This window comes from Oncorhynchus kisutch, linkage group LG2, assembly GCF_002021735.2.
Source record: "Oncorhynchus kisutch isolate 150728-3 linkage group LG2, Okis_V2, whole genome shotgun sequence".
NCBI classification, from domain to species: domain Eukaryota; kingdom Metazoa; phylum Chordata; class Actinopteri; order Salmoniformes; family Salmonidae; genus Oncorhynchus; species Oncorhynchus kisutch.
In genome coordinates this window covers 64190431-64209123 of record NC_034175.2, presented here as the reverse complement: position 1 = coordinate 64209123, position 18693 = coordinate 64190431, and the positions used below count along the sequence as shown (strand labels likewise).

At 43.2% G+C, this 18693-nt stretch overlaps 1 protein-coding gene across 3 annotated transcripts in view; it reads left to right on the top strand.

Annotated features, from left to right (window-relative positions):
* sytl5 (synaptotagmin-like 5) overlaps positions 1 to 18693 on the top strand; it is an 83619-nt gene that overhangs the window by 44470 nt on the left and 20456 nt on the right. For all 3 annotated transcript variants that reach the window (XM_031799850.1, XM_031799848.1, XM_031799853.1), the window contains exons 7-8: positions 3673 to 3817; positions 17952 to 18049. In XM_031799850.1, coding sequence (XP_031655710.1) covers positions 3673 to 3817; positions 17952 to 18049 — 243 coding nt within the window. The remainder of the gene's footprint in view (positions 1 to 3672; positions 3818 to 17951; positions 18050 to 18693) is intronic.

Genomic DNA, 18693 nt, shown 5'->3' with positions numbered 1-18693 from the left:
AGGAACACATCGACAACAGCCACCCTCGAAAACACCAGCCTAATCTCGGGAGTTGATAGGCTTGAAGTCATAAACAGCTCAATACTTGAAGCACAGCGAAGAGCTGCTGGCAAAACACACAAAAGTGCTGTTTGAATGAATGCGTACAAGCCTGCTGCTGCCTACCACCGCTCAGTCAGACTGCTCTATCAAATATCAAATCATAGACTTAATTATAACATAATAACACACAGAATTACGAGCCTTTGGTCATTAATATGGTCAAATCCGGAAACTATCATTTCGAAAACAAAACGTTTATTCTTTCAGTGAAATACGGAACCGTTCCTTATTTTATCTAACGGGTGGTATCCCCAAGTCTAAATATTGCTGTTACATTGTACAACCTTCAATGTTATTTCATAATTACATAAAAGTCTGGCAAATTAGTTCGCAACGAGCCAGGCGGCCCAAACTGTTGCATATACCCTGACTCTGTGTGCAATGAACGCAAGAAAAGTGACACAATTTCACCTGGTTAATATTGCCTGCTAACCTGGATTTCTTTTAGCTAAATATGCAGGTTTAAAAATATATACTTCTGTGTATTGATTTTAAGAAAGGCATTTATGTTTATGGTTAGGTATAGTCGTGCAACGATTGTGCTTTTTCGCAAATGCGCTTTTGTTAAATCATCCCCTATTTGGCGAAGTAGGCTGTCTTTGTTAGGTAGAAATAGTCTTCACACAGTTCGCAACGAGCCAGGCGGCCCAAACTGCTGCATATACCCTGACTCTGTTGCAAGAGAAGTGACACAATTTCCCTAGTTAAAAGAAATTCATGTTAGCAGGACTGTTTTGCTAGCACAGACTGGAATATGTTCCGGGATTAATCCAATGGCATTGAGGAATACACCACCTCAGTCATCAGCTTCATCAATAAGTGCATCGATGACGTCTTCCCCACAGTGAGTGTACGTACATATCCCAACCAGAAGCCATGGATTACAGGCAATATCCGCATCGAGCTAAAGGCTAGAGCTGCCGCTTTCAAGGTGCAGTCGACCTACCAGGGTAGTTACAAACAGCACATGAATGAAATCATCAACATGTATTGATCACATCTTTACTAATGCTGCAGAAAGGTGTTTGAAAGCAGTATCCAGATCCATCGCATGTAGTGATCACAATATAGTAGCCATATCTAGGAAAACCAAAGTTCCCAAGGCTGGGCCTAATATAGTGTATAAGAGGTCATACAAGAGGTTTTGTAGTGATTCCTATATTGTTGATGTAAAGAATATTTGTTGGTCCGTATTGTGTAATGAGGAGCAAACAGACGCTGCACTTGACACATTTATGAAATTGCTAATTCCATTTACTAATAAGCATGCACCTATTAAGAAAATGATTGTAAAAACTGTTAAATCCCCATCGATTGATGAGGAATATGAAAAATTGCATGGTTGAGAGGTGGTATGAGGCAAAACGGAATGGCAAATAAGTCTGGCTGCACAACCGATTGGCAAACGTATTTCAAATTGAGAAATAATGTGACTACACTGAATAAAAAGAAGAAGAAACTACACTATGAAACAAGATAAATGACAGAAAGAATTATAGTAAAAAGCTTTGGAGCACCTTAAATGACATTTTGGGGAAAAAGGCAAACTCAGCTCCGTCATTCATTGATTCAGATGGCTCATTCATCACAAAACCGACTGCTATTGCCAACTACTTTAATTATTTTTTAATTGACAAGATTAGCAAACTTAGGCATGACATGCCAGCAACAAACGCTGACACTACACATCCAAGTATATCTGACTCAATTATGAAAGACAACCATTGTAATTTTGAATTCCGTAAAGTGAGTGTGGAAGAGGTTAAGAAATTATTTTCTATCAATAATGACAAGCCACCGGGGTCTAACAACTTGGATGGAAAATTACTGAGATAATAGCAGACAATATTGCCACTCCTATTTGCCATATTTAAAATTTTTGCCTACTAGAAAGTGGGTGCCCCCAGGCTTGGAGGTAAGCAAAAGTAATTCCGCTACCTAAGAATAGTAAAGCCCCCTTTACTGTCTCAAATAGCCGACCAATCTGCCTGTTACCAACCCTTAGTAAACTTTTGGAAGAAATTGTGTTTGACCAGATACAATGGTATTTTATCAGTAAACATATTGACAACAAACTTTCAGCATGCTTATAGGGAAGGACATTCAAGAAGCACAGCACTTACACAAATGACTAACGATTGGCTGAGAGAAATTGATGATGAAAAGATTGTGGGGACTGTTTTGTTTGACTTCAATGCGGCTTTTGACATTACCGATTATAATCTGCTGCAGGAAAAACGTATGTGTTATGGCTTTACATCCCCTGCTATATGGTTGATAAAGAGTTACCTGTCTAACACAACACAGAGGGTGTTCTTTAATGGAAGCTTCTCCAACATAATCCAGGTAGAATCAGGAATTCTCCAGGGCAGCTGTTTAGGCTCCTTACTTTTTTCAATCTTTACTAATGACATGCCACTGGCTTTGAGTGAAGCCAATGTGTTTATGTATACGGATGACTCCACACTGTAAATGTCAGCTACTACAGCAACTGAAATTACCAAAGAGCTGCAGTTAGTTTCAGAGTGGGTGGCAAGGAATAAGTTAGTCCTAAATATTTCTAAAACTAAAAGCATTGTATGTGGGACAAATCATTCACTAAACCCTAAACCTCAAAGAAATCTTGTAATAAATAATGTGGAAATTGGGAAAGTTGAGGTGTCAAGGTCAAAACATATTGATACAACAGTAGCTAAGATGGGGAGAAGTCTGTCCATAATAAAGGGCTGCCTTACCTTCTTAACAGCACTATCAACAAGGCAGGTTCTACAGGCCCTAGTTTTGTCGCACCTGGACTACTGTTCAGTCGTGTGGTCAGATGCCACAAAAAGGGCCAATTGCAATTGTCTCAGAAGAAGGCAGCACAGCTGGTCCTTGGATGTACACAGAGAGCTAATATTAATAATATGCATGTCAATCTCTCCTGGCTCAAAGTGAAGGAGAGATTGACTCCATAACTACTTGTATTTATGAGAAGTATTGACATGTTGAATGCACCGTGCTGTCTGTTTGAACTACTGGCGTACAGCTCGGACACCCATGCATACCCCACAAGACATGCCACAAGAGGTCTCTTCACAGTCCCGAAGTCCAGAACAGACTATTGGAGGCACACAGTACTACATAGAGCCATGACTACATGGAACTCTATTCCACATCAAGTAACTGATGCCAGCAGTAAAATTAGATTTAAAAAACAGATAAAAATATACCTTATGGAACAGCGGGGACTGTGAAGCAACACAAACACAGACACATACATACACACACACGATAACATACGCACTATACACACACGTACACATGGATTTTGTACCATGTGGTAGTGGTGGAGTAGGGGCCTGAGGGCACACAGTGTGTTGTGAAATCTGTGAATGTATTGTAATGTTTTTAACATTTTATAAACTACCTTCATTTTGATAGACCCCAGGAAGAGTAGCTGAATGGGGATCCATAATAAATACAAATAAAAACAGACAGACAGACAGACACATTGCATGCACTCATAAACACACATACCTCATAGCACACAAACCTCATTAACACGTGTGTGTGTGTGTGTGTGTGTAGCCGGACGGAGCGGAGAGCGTGGCTAGTTTCCGCTCCAGCGACAGCGTGTTTGACAAGATGTCCGACACCTTCACCGGGCATGGCTGGACAGGGTCTGATACCGCCCCACCCACAATTGCTGTCTCCAGGGCCTCTGTTTCATCAGGTATCGTCATGATAACACACTCTTCACACCTCCAACATGTGTGTATCTGAACACCTTACAGAGAGAGACAGGATTATCTCTGTTTCACAGAGCCCAGACAACGTTACTTGTTTACTTAGTTTGAATCTGACAGGGAAGAAGATTAAGCATTTAATAAAAAAGTGTTCTATTAGGCTGGGTGTATGGGAGCATGTGTTAGGAAGTGTTCTATTAGACTGGGTGTATGGGAGCATGTGTTAGGAAGTGTTCTATTAGACTGGGTGTATGGGAGCATGTGTTAGGAAGTGTTCTATTAGACTGGGTGTATGGGAGCATGTGTTAGGAAGTGTTCTATTAGACTGGGTGTATGGGAGCATGTGTTAGGAAGTGTTCTATTAGACTGGGTGTATGGGAGCATGTGTTAGGAAGTGTTCTATTAGACTGGGTGTATGGGAGCATGTGTTAGGAAGTGTTCTATTAGACTGGGTGTATGGGAGCATGTGTTAGGAAGTGTTCTATTAGACTGGGTGTATGGGAGCATGTGTTAGGAAGTGTTCTATTAGACTGGGTGTATGGGAGCATGTGTTAGGAAGTGTTCTATTAGACTGGGTGTATGGGAGCATGTGTTAGGAAGTGTTCTATTAGACTGGGTGCATGGGAGCATGTGTTAGGAAGTGTTCTATTAGACTGGGTGTATGGGAGCATGTGTTAGGAAGTGTTCTATTAGACTGGGTGTATGGGAGCATGTGTTAGGAAGTGTTCTATTAGACTGGGTGTATGGGAGCATGTGTTAGGAAGTGTTCTATTAGACTGGGTGTATGGGAGCATGTGTTAGGAAGTGTTCTATTAGACTGGGTGTATGGGAGCATGTGTTAGGAAGTGTTCTATTAGACTGGGTGTATGGGAGCATGTGTTAGGAAGTGTTCTATTAGACTGGGTGTATGGGAGCATGTGTTAGGAAGTGTTCTATTAGACTGGGTGTATGGGAGCATGTGTTAGGAAGTGTTCTATTAGACTGGGTGTATGGGAGCATGTGTTAGGAAGTGTTCTATTAGGCTGGGTGTATGGGAGCATGTGTTAGGAAGTGTTCTATTAGACTGGGTGTATGGGAGCATGTGTTAGGAAGTGTTCTATTAGACTGGGTGTATGGGAGCATGTGTTAGGAAGTGTTCTATTAGACTGGGTGTATGGGAGCATGTGTTAGGAAGTGTTCTATTAGACTGGGTGTATGGGAGCATGTGTTAGGAAGTGTTCTATTAGGCTGGGTGTATGGGAGCATGTGTTAGGAAGTGTTCTATTAGACTGGGTGTATGGGAGCATGTGTTAGGAAGTGTTCTATTAGACTGGGTGCATGGGAGCATGTGTTAGGAAGTGTTCTATTAGACTGGGTGTATGGGAGCATGTGTTAGGAAGTGTTCTATTAGACTGGGTGTATGGGAGCATGTGTTAGGAAGTGTTCTATTAGACTGGGTGTATGGGAGCATGTGTTAGGAAGTGTTCTATTAGACTGGGTGTATGGGAGCATGTGTTAGGAAGTGTTCTATTAGACTGGGTGTATGGGAGCATGTGTTAGGAAGTGTTCTATTAGACTGGGTGTATGGGAGCATGTGTTAGGAAGTGTTCTATTAGACTGGGTGTATGGGAGCATGTGTTAGGAAGTGTTCTATTAGACTGGGTGTATGGGAGCATGTGTTAGGAAGTGTTCTATTAGACTGGGTGTATGGGAGCATGTGTTAGGAAGTGTTCTATTAGACTGGGTGTATGGGAGCATGTGTTAGGAAGTGTTCTATTAGACTGGGTGTATGGGAGCATGTGTTAGGAAGTGTTCTATTAGACTGGGTGTATGGGAGCATGTGTTAGGAAGTGTTCTATTAGACTGGGTGTATGGGAGCATGTGTTAGGAAGTGTTCTATTAGACTGGGTGTATGGGAGCATGTGTTAGGAAGTGTTCTATTAGACTGGGTGTATGGGAGCATGTGTTAGGAAGTGTTCTATTAGACTGGGTGTATGGGAGCATGTGTTAGGAAGTGTTCTATTAGACTGGGTGTATGGGAGCATGTGTTAGGAAGTGTTCTATTAGACTGGGTGTATGGGAGCATGTGTTAGGAAGTGTTCTATTAGACTGGGTGTATGGGAGCATGTGTTAGGAAGTGTTCTATTAGACTGGGTGTATGGGAGCATGTGTTAGGAAGTGTTCTATTAGACTGGGTGTATGGGAGCATGTGTTAGGAAGTGTTCTATTAGACTGGGTGTATGGGAGCATGTGTTAGGAAGTGTTCTATTAGACTGGGTGTATGGGAGCATGTGTTAGGAAGTGTTCTATTAGACTGGGTGTATGGGAGCATGTGTTAGGAAGTGTTCTATTAGACTGGGTGTATGGGAGCATGTGTTAGGAAGTGTTCTATTAGACTGGGTGTATGGGAGCATGTGTTAGGAAGTGTTCTATTAGACTGGGTGTATGGGAGCATGTGTTAGGAAGTGTTCTATTAGACTGGGTGTATGGGAGCATGTGTTAGGAAGTGTTCTATTAGACTGGGTGTATGGGAGCATGTGTTAGGAAGTGTTCTATTAGACTGGGTGTATGGGAGCATGTGTTAGGAAGTGTTCTATTAGACTGGGTGTATGGGAGCATGTGTTAGGAAGTGTTCTATTAGACTGGGTGTATGGGAGCATGTGTTAGGAAGTGTTCTATTAGACTGGGTGTATGGGAGCATGTGTTAGGAAGTGTTCTATTAGACTGGGTGTATGGGAGCATGTGTTAGGAAGTGTTCTATTAGACTGGGTGTATGGGAGCATGTGTTAGGAAGTGTTCTATTAGACTGGGTGTATGGGAGCATGTGTTAGGAAGTGTTCTATTAGACTGGGTGTATGGGAGCATGTGTTAGGAAGTGTTCTATTAGACTGGGTGTATGGGAGCATGTGTTAGGAAGTGTTCTATTAGACTGGGTGTATGGGAGCATGTGTTAGGAAGTGTTCTATTAGACTGGGTGTATGGGAGCATGTGTTAGGAAGTGTTCTATTAGACTGGGTGTATGGGAGCATGTGTTAGGAAGTGTTCTATTAGACTGGGTGTATGGGAGCATGTGTTAGGAAGTGTTCTATTAGACTGGGTGTATGGGAGCATGTGTTAGGAAGTGTTCTATTAGACTGGGTGTATGGGAGCATGTGTTAGGAAGTGTTCTATTAGACTGGGTGTATGGGAGCATGTGTTAGGAAGTGTTCTATTAGACTGGGTGTATGGGAGCATGTGTTAGGAAGTGTTCTATTAGGCTGGGTGTATGGGAGCATGTGTTAGGAAGTGTTCTATTAGACTGGGTGTATGGGAGCATGTGTTAGGAAGTGTTCTATTAGACTGGGTGTATGGGAGCATGTGTTAGGAAGTGTTCTATTAGGCTGGGTGTATGGGAGCATGTGTTAGGAAGTGTTCTATTAGACTGGGTGTATGGGAGCATGTGTTAGGAAGTGTTCTATTAGACTGGGTGTATGGGAGCATGTGTTAGGAAGTGTTCTATTAGACTGGGTGTATGGGAGCAGGTGTTAGGAAGTGTTCTATTAGACTGGGTGTATGGGAGCATGTGTTAGGAAGTGTTCTATTAGACTGGGTGTATGGGAGCATGTGTTAGGAAGTGTTCTATTAGGCTGGGTGTATGGGAGCATGTGTTAGGAAGTGTTCTATTAGACTGGGTGTATGGGAGCATGTGTTAGGAAGTGTTCTATTAGACTGGGTGTATGGGAGCATGTGTTAGGAAGTGTTCTATTAGACTGGGTGTATGGGAGCATGTGTTAGGAAGTGTTCTATTAGGCTGGGTGTATGGGAGCATGTGTTAGGAAGTGTTCTATTAGACTGGGTGTATGGGAGCATGTGTTAGGAAGTGTTCTATTAGACTGGGTGTATGGGAGCATGTGTTAGGAAGTGTTCTATTAGGCTGGGTGTATGGGAGCATGTGTTAGGAAGTGTTCTATTAGACTGGGTGTATGGGAGCATGTGTTAGGAAGTGTTCTATTAGGCTGGGTGTATGGGAGCATGTGTTAGGAAGTGTTCTATTAGACTGGGTGTATGGGAGCATGTGTTAGGAAGTGTTCTATTAGACTGGGTGTATGGGAGCATGTGTTAGGAAGTGTTCTATTAGGCTGGGTGTATGGGAGCATGTGTTAGGAAGTGTTCTATTAGACTGGGTGTATGGGAGCATGTGTTAGGAAGTGTTCTATTAGACTGGGTGTATGGGAGCATGTGTTAGGAAGTGTTCTATTAGACTGGGTGTATGGGAGCAGGTGTTAGGAAGTGTTCTATTAGACTGGGTGTATGGGAGCATGTGTTAGGAAGTGTTCTATTAGACTGGGTGTATGGGAGCATGTGTTAGGAAGTGTTCTATTAGGCTGGGTGTATGGGAGCATGTGTTAGGAAGTGTTCTATTAGACTGGGTGTATGGGAGCATGTGTTAGGAAGTGTTCTATTAGACTGGGTGTATGGGAGCATGTGTTAGGAAGTGTTCTATTAGACTGGGTGCATGGGAGCATGTGTTAGGAAGTGTTCTATTAGACTGGGTGTATGGGAGCATGTGTTAGGAAGTGTTCTATTAGACTGGGTGTATGGGAGCATGTGTTAGGAAGTGTTCTATTAGACTGGGTGTATGGGAGCATGTGTTAGGAAGTGTTCTATTAGACTGGGTGTATGGGAGCATGTGTTAGGAAGTGTTCTATTAGACTGGGTGTATGGGAGCATGTGTTAGGAAGTGTTCTATTAGACTGGGTGTATGGGAGCATGTGTTAGGAAGTGTTCTATTAGACTGGGTGTATGGGAGCATGTGTTAGGAAGTGTTCTATTAGGCTGGGTGTATGGGAGCATGTGTTAGGAAGTGTTCTATTAGGCTGGGTGTATGGGAGCATGTGTTAGGAAGTGTTCTATTAGACTGGGTGTATGGGAGCATGTGTTAGGAAGTGTTCTATTAGACTGGGTGTATGGGAGCATGTGTTAGGAAGTGTTCTATTAGACTGGGTGTATGGGAGCATGTGTTAGGAAGTGTTCTATTAGACTGGGTGTATGGGAGCATGTGTTAGGAAGTGTTCTATTAGACTGGGTGTATGGGAGCATGTGTTAGGAAGTGTTCTATTAGACTGGGTGTATGGGAGCATGTGTTAGGAAGTGTTCTATTAGACTGGGTGTATGGGAGCATGTGTTAGGAAGTGTTCTATTAGACTGGGTGCATGGGAGCATGTGTTAGGAAGTGTTCTATTAGACTGGGTGTATGGGAGCATGTGTTAGGAAGTGTTCTATTAGGCTGGGTGTATGGGAGCATGTGTTAGGAAGTGTTCTATTAGACTGGGTGTATGGGAGCATGTGTTAGGAAGTGTTCTATTAGACTGGGTGTATGGGAGCATGTGTTAGGAAGTGTTCTATTAGACTGGGTGTATGGGAGCATGTGTTAGGAAGTGTTCTATTAGACTGGGTGTATGGGAGCATGTGTTAGGAAGTGTTCTATTAGACTGGGTGTATGGGAGCATGTGTTAGGAAGTGTTCTATTAGACTGGGTGTATGGGAGCATGTGTTAGGAAGTGTTCTATTAGACTGGGTGTATGGGAGCATGTGTTAGGAAGTGTTCTATTAGACTGGGTGTATGGGAGCATGTGTTAGGAAGTGTTCTATTAGACTGGGTGTATGGGAGCATGTGTTAGGAAGTGTTCTATTAGACTGGGTGTATGGGAGCATGTGTTAGGAAGTGTTCTATTAGACTGGGTGTATGGGAGCATGTGTTAGGAAGTGTTCTATTAGACTGGGTGTATGGGAGCATGTGTTAGGAAGTGTTCTATTAGACTGGGTGTATGGGAGCATGTGTTAGGAAGTGTTCTATTAGACTGGGTGTATGGGAGCATGTGTTAGGAAGTGTTCTATTAGACTGGGTGTATGGGAGCATGTGTTAGGAAGTGTTCTATTAGACTGGGTGTATGGGAGCATGTGTTAGGAAGTGTTCTATTAGACTGGGTGTATGGGAGCATGTGTTAGGAAGTGTTCTATTAGACTGGGTGTATGGGAGCATGTGTTAGGAAGTGTTCTATTAGACTGGGTGTATGGGAGCATGTGTTAGGAAGTGTTCTATTAGACTGGGTGTATGGGAGCATGTGTTAGGAAGTGTTCTATTAGACTGGGTGTATGGGAGCATGTGTTAGGAAGTGTTCTATTAGACTGGGTGTATGGGAGCATGTGTTAGGAAGTGTTCTATTAGGACTGGGTGTATGGGAGCATGTGTTAGGAAGTGTTCTATTAGACTGGGTGTATGGGAGCATGTGTTAGGAAGTGTTCTATTAGACTGGGTGTATGGGAGCATGTGTTAGGAAGTGTTCTATTAGACTGGGTGTATGGGAGCATGTGTTAGGAAGTGTTCTATTAGACTGGGTGTATGGGAGCATGTGTTAGGAAGTGTTCTATTAGACTGGGTGTATGGGAGCATGTGTTAGGAAGTGTTCTATTAGACTGGGTGTATGGGAGCATGTGTTAGGAAGTGTTCTATTAGACTGGGTGTATGGGAGCATGTGTTAGGAAGTGTTCTATTAGACTGGGTGTATGGGAGCATGTGTTAGGAAGTGTTCTATTAGACTGGGTGTATGGGAGCATGTGTTAGGAAGTGTTCTATTAGACTGGGTGTATGGGAGCATGTGTTAGGAAGTGTTCTATTAGACTGGGTGTATGGGAGCATGTGTTAGGAAGTGTTCTATTAGACTGGGTGTATGGGAGCATGAGTTAGGAAGTGTTCTATTAGACTGGGTGTATGGGAGCATGTGTTAGGAAGTGTTCTATTAGACTGGGTGTATGGGAGCATGTGTTAGGAAGTGTTCTATTAGACTGGGTGTATGGGAGCATGTGTTAGGAAGTGTTCTATTAGACTGGGTGTATGGGAGCATGTGTTAGGAAGTGTTCTATTAGACTGGGTGTATGGGAGCATGTGTTAGGAAGTGTTCTATTAGACTGGGTGTATGGGAGCATGTGTTAGGAAGTGTTCTATTAGGCTGGGTGTATGGGAGCATGTGTTAGGAAGTGTTCTATTAGACTGGGTGTATGGGAGCATGTGTTAGGAAGTGTTCTATTAGGCTGGGTGTATGGGAGCATGTGTTAGGAAGTGTTCTATTAGACTGGGTGTATGGGAGCATGTGTTAGGAAGTGTTCTATTAGACTGGGTGTATGGGAGCATGTGTTAGGAAGTGTTCTATTAGACTGGGTGTATGGGAGCATGTGTTAGGAAGTGTTCTATTAGACTGGGTGTATGGGAGCATGTGTTAGGAAGTGTTCTATTAGGCTGGGTGTATGGGAGCATGTGTTAGGAAGTGTTCTATTAGACTGGGTGTATGGGAGCATGTGTTAGGAAGTGTTCTATTAGGCTGGGTGTATGGGAGCATGTGTTAGGAAGTGTTCTATTAGACTGGGTGCTTGGGAGCATGTGTTAGGAAGTGTTCTATTAGACTGGGTGTATGGGAGCATGTGTTAGGAAGTGTTCTATTAGACTGGGTGTATGGGAGCATGTGTTAGGAAGTGTTCTATTAGACTGGGTGTATGGGAGCATGTGTTAGGAAGTGTTCTATTAGACTGGGTGTATGGGAGCATGTGTTAGGAAGTGTTCTATTAGGCTGGGTGTATGGGAGCATGTGTTAGGAAGTGTTCTATTAGACTGGGTGTATGGGAGCATGTGTTAGGAAGTGTTCTATTAGACTGGGTGTATGGGAGCATGTGTTAGGAAGTGTTCTATTAGACTGGGTGTATGGGAGCATGTGTTAGGAAGTGTTCTATTAGGCTGGGTGTATGGGAGCATGTGTTAGGAAGTGTTCTATTAGACTGGGTGTATGGGAGCATGTGTTAGGAAGTGTTCTATTAGACTGGGTGTATGGGAGCATGTGTTAGGAAGTGTTCTATTAGACTGGGTGTATGGGAGCATGTGTTAGGAAGTGTTCTATTAGGCTGGGTGTATGGGAGCATGTGTTAGGAAGTGTTCTATTAGACTGGGTGTATGGGAGCATGTGTTAGGAAGTGTTCTATTAGACTGGGTGTATGGGAGCATGTGTTAGGAAGTGTTCTATTAGACTGGGTGTATGGGAGCATGTGTTAGGAAGTGTTCTATTAGACTGGGTGTATTGGAGCATGTGTTAGGAAGTGTTCTATTAGACTGGGTGTATGGGAGCATGTGTTAGGAAGTGTTCTATTAGACTGGGTGTATGGGAGCATGTGTTAGGAAGTGTTCTATTAGACTGGGTGTATGGGAGCATGTGTTAGGAAGTGTTCTATTAGACTGGGTGTATGGGAGCATGTGTTAGGAAGTGTTCTATTAGACTGGGTGTATGGGAGCATGTGTTAGGAAGTGTTCTATTAGGCTGGGTGTATGGGAGCATGTGTTAGGAAGTGTTCTATTAGACTGGGTGTATGGGAGCATGTGTTAGGAAGTGTTCTATTAGACTGGGTGTATGGGAGCATGTGTTAGGAAGTGTTCTATTAGACTGGGTGTATGGGAGCATGTGTTAGGAAGTGTTCTATTAGGCTGGGTGTATGGGAGCATGTGTTAGGAAGTGTTCTATTAGGCTGGGTGTATGGGAGCATGTGTTAGGAAGTGTTCTATTAGACTGGGTGTATGGGAGCATGTGTTAGGAAGTGTTCTATTAGACTGGGTGTATGGGAGCATGTGTTAGGAAGTGTTCTATTAGGCTGGGTGTATGGGAGCATGTGTTAGGAAGTGTTCTATTAGACTGGGTGTATGGGAGCATGTGTTAGGAAGTGTTCTATTAGACTGGGTGTATGGGAGCATGTGTTAGGAAGTGTTCTATTAGGCTGGGTGTATGGGAGCATGTGTTAGGAAGTGTTCTATTAGACTGGGTGTATGGGAGCATGTGTTAGGAAGTGTTCTATTAGACTGGGTGTATGGGAGCATGTGTTAGGAAGTGTTCTATTAGACTGGGTGTATGGGAGCATGTGTTAGGAAGTGTTCTATTAGACTGGGTGTATGGGAGCATGTGTTAGGAAGTGTTCTATTAGGCTGGGTGTATGGGAGCATGTGTTAGGAAGTGTTCTATTAGACTGGGTGTATGGGAGCATGAGTTAGGAAGTGTTCTATTAGACTGGGTGTATGGGAGCATGTGTTAGGAAGTGTTCTATTAGGCTGGGTGTATGGGAGCATGTGTTAGGAAGTGTTCTATTAGACTGGGTGTATGGGAGCATGTGTTAGGAAGTGTTCTATTAGACTGGGTGCATGGGAGCATGTGTTAGGAAGTGTTCTATTAGGCTGGGTGTATGGGAGCATGTGTTAGGAAGTGTTCTATTAGGCTGGGTGTATGGGAGCATGTGTTAGGAAGTATTCTATTAGACTGGGTGTATGGGAGCATGTGTTAGGAAGTGTTCTATTAGACTGGGTGTATGGGAGCATGTGTTAGGAAGTGTTCTATTAGACTGGGTGTATGGGAGCATGTGTTAGGAAGTGTTCTATTAGGCTGGGTGTATGGGAGCATGTGTTAGGAAGTGTTCTATTAGACTGGGTGTATGGGAGCATGTGTTAGGAAGTGTTCTATTAGACTGGGTGTATGGGAGCATGTGTTAGGAAGTGTTCTATTAGGCTGGGTGCATGGGAGCATGAGTTAGGAAGTGTTCTATTAGGCTGGGTGCGTGGGAGCATGTGTTAGGAAGTGTTCTATTAGACTGGGTGCATGGGAGCATGAGTTAGGAAGTGTTCTATTAGGCTGGGTGCGTGGGAGCGTGACGTAGACTGGAGAGTTGTAGCACTTTGTAAGAATGAAGTTTACACGTTAAACTGTCACTAAAGCTGCCAAGGGCATAAGTTATTACAGCTCCTATGTTACTCTCTTCCTCCCTCCCACCCTGTTATCTCTCTCTCTCTCTCACACTCTCTCTCTCTCTCTCTCTCACACTCTCTCTCTCTCTCTCTCACACTCTCTCTCTCTCTCTCTCTCTCTCTCACACTCTCTCTCTCTCTCTCTCTCTCTCTCTCTCTCTCTCTCAGAAGTGAAGTAAACTATCAAAAATGTACAGTAAATTAACATAAATACATGTTGTATTTACAATGGAGTTTGTTCTTCACTGGTTGCCCTTTTCTCGTGGAAACAGGTCACAAATCTTGCTGCTGTGATTAAACACTGTGGTATGTCACCCAATAGATATTGAAGTTTATCAACATTTGATTTGTTTTGGAATTCTTTGTGTGGTCTGTGTAATCTTTAGGAAATATGTGTCTCTAAGGAGGTTAGTTTCCACCTCATTTTGTGGGCAGTGGGCACATAACCTGTCCTGTGAGCCAGGTCTGCCGTCGGCGGCTTTTCTCAATAGCAAGTCTATGCTCATCTGTACATAGTCAAAGCTTTCCCTAATTTTGGGTTGGTCACAGTGGTCAGGTATTCTGCCACTGTGTACTCTCTGTTTAGGGCCAAATAGCATTCTAGTTTGCTCTGTTCTTTTGTTAATTCTTTCCAATGTGTCAAGTAATTATCTTTTTGTTTTCTCGTGATTTGGTTGGGTCTAATTGTGTTGCTGTCCTGGGGCTCTGTGGGGTCTGTTTGTGTTTGTGAACAGAGCCCCAGGACCAGCTTGCTTAGGGGGTGGGGGGGGGGGGGGGCTCTTCTCCAGGTTCATCTCTGTAGGTGATGGCTTTGTTATGGAAGGTTTGGGAATCGCTTCCTTTTAGGTGGTTGTAGAATTGAACTGCTCTTTTCTGGATTTTGATAATTAGTGGGTATCGGCTTAATTCTACTCTGCATGCATTATTTGGTGTTTTACATTGTACACAGAGGATATTTGGTGTTTGTCCCATTTTGTGAATTCTTGGTTGATGAGAGGACCCCAGACCTCACAACCATGAATTGCAATGGGTTCTAGAATTTATTCAAGTATTTTTTGCCAGATCTTAATTGGTATGTCAAATTTTATGTCCCTTTTGATGGCATAGAAGTCCCTAGATGGAATTTGTATTCGTGGTCCTGGCAACTGGACCTTTTTTTGGAACACCATTGTTTTTGTCTTACTGAGATTTACTTTCAGAGCCCAGGTCTGACAGAATCTGTGCAGAAGATCTAGGTGCTGCTGTAGGCCCTCCTTGGTTGGTGACAGAAGCACCAGATCATCAGCAAACAGTAGAGATTTGACTTCAGATTCCATTAGGGTGTGGCTGGGTGCTGCAGACTGTTCGTTGATTCGTTGATATATATGTTGAAGAGGGTGGGGATTAAGCTGCATCCCTGTCTCACCCTCCGGCACTGTGGAAAGAAATCTGTCATACGGTAATTTGGTAAAAAGCCAATATGACATTTGCTCAGTACATTGTTTTCGCTGAGGAAATGTACAAGTCTGATGTTAATGATAATGCAAAGGATTTTCCCAAGGTTACTGTTGACACATATCCCCGGTAGTTATTTGGGTCAAATTTGTCTCCACTTTTGTGGATTGGGGTGATCAGTCCTTGGTCCCAAATATTGGGGAAGATGCCAGAGCTGAGGATGATGGTAAAGAGTTTAAGTATAGCCAATTGGAATTTGTGGTTTGTATATTTTATCATTTCATTTCAACCCCACATGCCTTTTTGGGTTGGAGGGTTTGTATTTTGTCCTGTAGTTCATTCAATGTAATTGGAGAATCCAGTGTGTTCTGGTCTTTAATAGTTGATTCTACGATTTGTATTTGATCATGTATATGTTTTTGCTGTTTGTTCTTTGTTGTAAAGCCAAAAAGATTGGAGAAGTGGTTTATCCATACATCTCTGTTTGTTTAGAGTTTTCCAATTTTCCCAGAAGTGGTTCGATTCTATGGATTCTTCAAATACATTCAGCTGATTTCTGACGTGATGTTCCTTCTTTTTCTGTAATGTATTTCTGTATTATTTTAGTGATTCGCCACAGTGAAGGCTCAGGTTTTCTGGGTCTCTATGTTTTAGGTTGGATAGGTTTCTCAATTTCTTTCTTAGGCTTTTGCATTCTTCATCAAACCATTTGTCATTGTTCTTGTCTTAGGTTGTCTGCTTGAAATGTTTAGATTTGATAGGAAAGCTGAGAGGTCAAATATACTGCTTAGGTTTTTTACTGCCAAGTTTACACCTTCACTATTACAGGAAATTGTCTAGAAGGGATTGAATTTGTTGTTGCCTAATTGTTTTTTGGTATGTTTCCACACTATTTTCCTTCCATCTATAGCATTTCTTAATATTATTCAGTTCCTTTGGCTTTGAAGCCTCATGATTGAGCATAGCTCTGTTCAAGTAGAGTGTGATTTTGCTGAGATCTGATAGGGGTGTCTGTGGACTGACTGTGAATGCTCTAAGATACTCTGGGTTGAGGTCAGTGATAAAATAGTCGACAGTACTACTGCCAAGAGATGAGCTATAGGTGTAGCTACCATAGGAGTCCCCTCGAAGCCTACCATTGACTATGTACATACCCAGCGTCCGACAGAGCTGCTCCCGTACTGTTGCCACCCTTTCCATCTGGGACCTCAGGTCATTTTTGCCCATGTGAATTATGATGTTGCTGGGGGACTCTAGTCTGTCCTCTGACAACAGCTCCAGGGCATGCCTAGTGTTTGGGCACCAGAGTTTAGCCACTTTGTGTTTGTGAAAAAGTTTATCCTCTTGAATGTATTTGCCATTTGAGTCAATGAGGAGCACAATCTCTGGCTTTTGTGTGTCCTCAGTGGATGTGGGGGGGTTGTCAGGAGGGCTATCAGGAGAGCTGACAGGAGGGGGTGGGGTCTGTTGGGTTGGTGGGTCCTGTGTTGTCTATCCCATTGTGGTGTTGAAGTTGTGGTCCGGGTCTGAGGTGGGCTGTTCTGCTGGCTTCAGGGGGAGTGTACTGCTCTCTGTTACACCTCAGCTTTCTGACCTCGTTCAGTACCGTGTGTGTCTCCATAAGTTCTTTCACCTCAGTCCATATAGCAGCCAGCTCTCTCAGACAGCCGTCCATCTCCAACTTCTGCCCTCCGGGTCTTGTTGGGGGGTTGTTGTTGTGCTGGTCTGTTTTGTGGGTTTGTTCTGTCTGGATTGTGTGGACTAGCTCTCTAAGCTCCACCATGTCTCTCTCTAGCTCTGTGAATGTATCCCTCTCTCTCTATTTATTTTTCTCTCTCTCCTCATACTCCTCTCTTCCTCACTCTTTCTTTCTTTCTCTCACTCTAGACCTCTCTCTCTCTCTCTTACACTCACATACTCCCCTGTTCTTGTTCCTCTTCTACTCTTTCTCTCACTCTAGACCTCTCTTGATCTCTTACACTCACATACTCCCCTGTTCTTGTTCCTCTTCTACTCTTTCTCTCACTCTAGACCTCTCTTGATCTCTCTCTTACACTCACATACTCCCCTGTTCTTGTTCCTCTTCTACTCTTTCTCTCACTCTAGACCTCTCTTGATCTCTCTCTTACACTCACATACTCCCCTGTTCTTGTTCCTCTTCTACTCTTTCTCTCACTCTAGACCTCTCTTGATCTCTCTCTTACACTCACATACTCCCCTGTTCTTGTTCCTCTTCTACTCTTTCTCTCACTCTAGACCTCTCTTGATCTCTCTCTTACACTCACATACTCCCCTGTTCTTGTTCCTCTTCTACTCTTTCTCTCACTCTAGACCTCTCTTGATCTCTCTCTTACACTCACATACTCCCCTGTTCTTGTTCCTCTTCTACTCTTTCTCTCACTCTAGACCTCTCTTGATCTCTCTCTTACACTCACATACTCCCCTGTTCTTGTTCCTCTTCTACTCTTTCTCTCACTCTAGACCTCTCTTGATCTCTCTCTTACACTCACATACTCCCCTGTTCTTGTTCCTCTTCTACTCTTTCTCTCACTCTAGACCTCTCTTGATCTCTCTCTTACACTCACATACTCCCCTGTTCTTGTTCCTCTTCTACTCTTTCTCTTTCCTCTCTCTTCTCCCTTTCTGTCTTTCTCCCTTTCACCACTCAAACACTTTTCTCATCTTCCCCTGGTAGCAGATGGCTGTTGTAGCAGCATATGGTGCTCTGTCACATGTTAGCATTTCATAACAACTCCAATTAGTGCCATTAGGCATAGCTGTGAAATAACTGGAAATAACAGTCTTTATGTGTGGCTGTGGGGAGGGAATACCTTGTCACTTCCTCCTCTCATCTCTCTCTCTCTCTCTCCCTCTCTCCATCTCTCTCTCTCTCTCTGTAGATCGTAGTCGTTCTGAGGTGGACCTGTCTGTTCCTGGTTCTGCCAGTGATGAGGCCCTCAGCCTGAGGAGCCGCTCCGTTCCTGGGCTCAATGACACGGTACACACACACACCTCTTGTCCACCTCCACACACCACCCACACACCTTACCCCGGAATAAGTCAACATATTTTGTGTCCATCTCTATGGCAACATAACCATGATCTTTGATACATACAGATAGTGCACAGTACAGTGGACTTCCTCTAAGCTATTAGAAACCCCAAACTACTTTTTAAGTGAGAATAGGCATTGGTCTGAAGCCAAAAAATAAAGGAAATTCACAAGCACCACAATGCCTACTCCACCAATGCTCTACCAAGGTTTTCCAGCACACAGTTTTGACCTACTACAGTAGCTATGTTTGTATTGTACTATGTGTAGGCAGGTTGCTTAGGATTCAAACATTCTCAAACAGCCTAATTCATACTCTTCAGAGGGATAATGGACTTTACAGTATCCTGCTATTAAAATTATGTATACCTGTATTTTACCCTTGTGCCCCTTGTACAGCACCCAGACTACATTTTACTTTTGCATGGCGATGCTGTCAGTTGAGTCTGGTAAATTGATGCTAGCATGCACAACTGAGGTTCTGTTTAAATGTGCGTTATGGGTTTAACCATTTACTAACTAGCTTAGTTTCTTAACAAAACATTGTTTTTAGTCTGCTATGGTTGGTGTGGTCTTGGTTATTCTTTGAG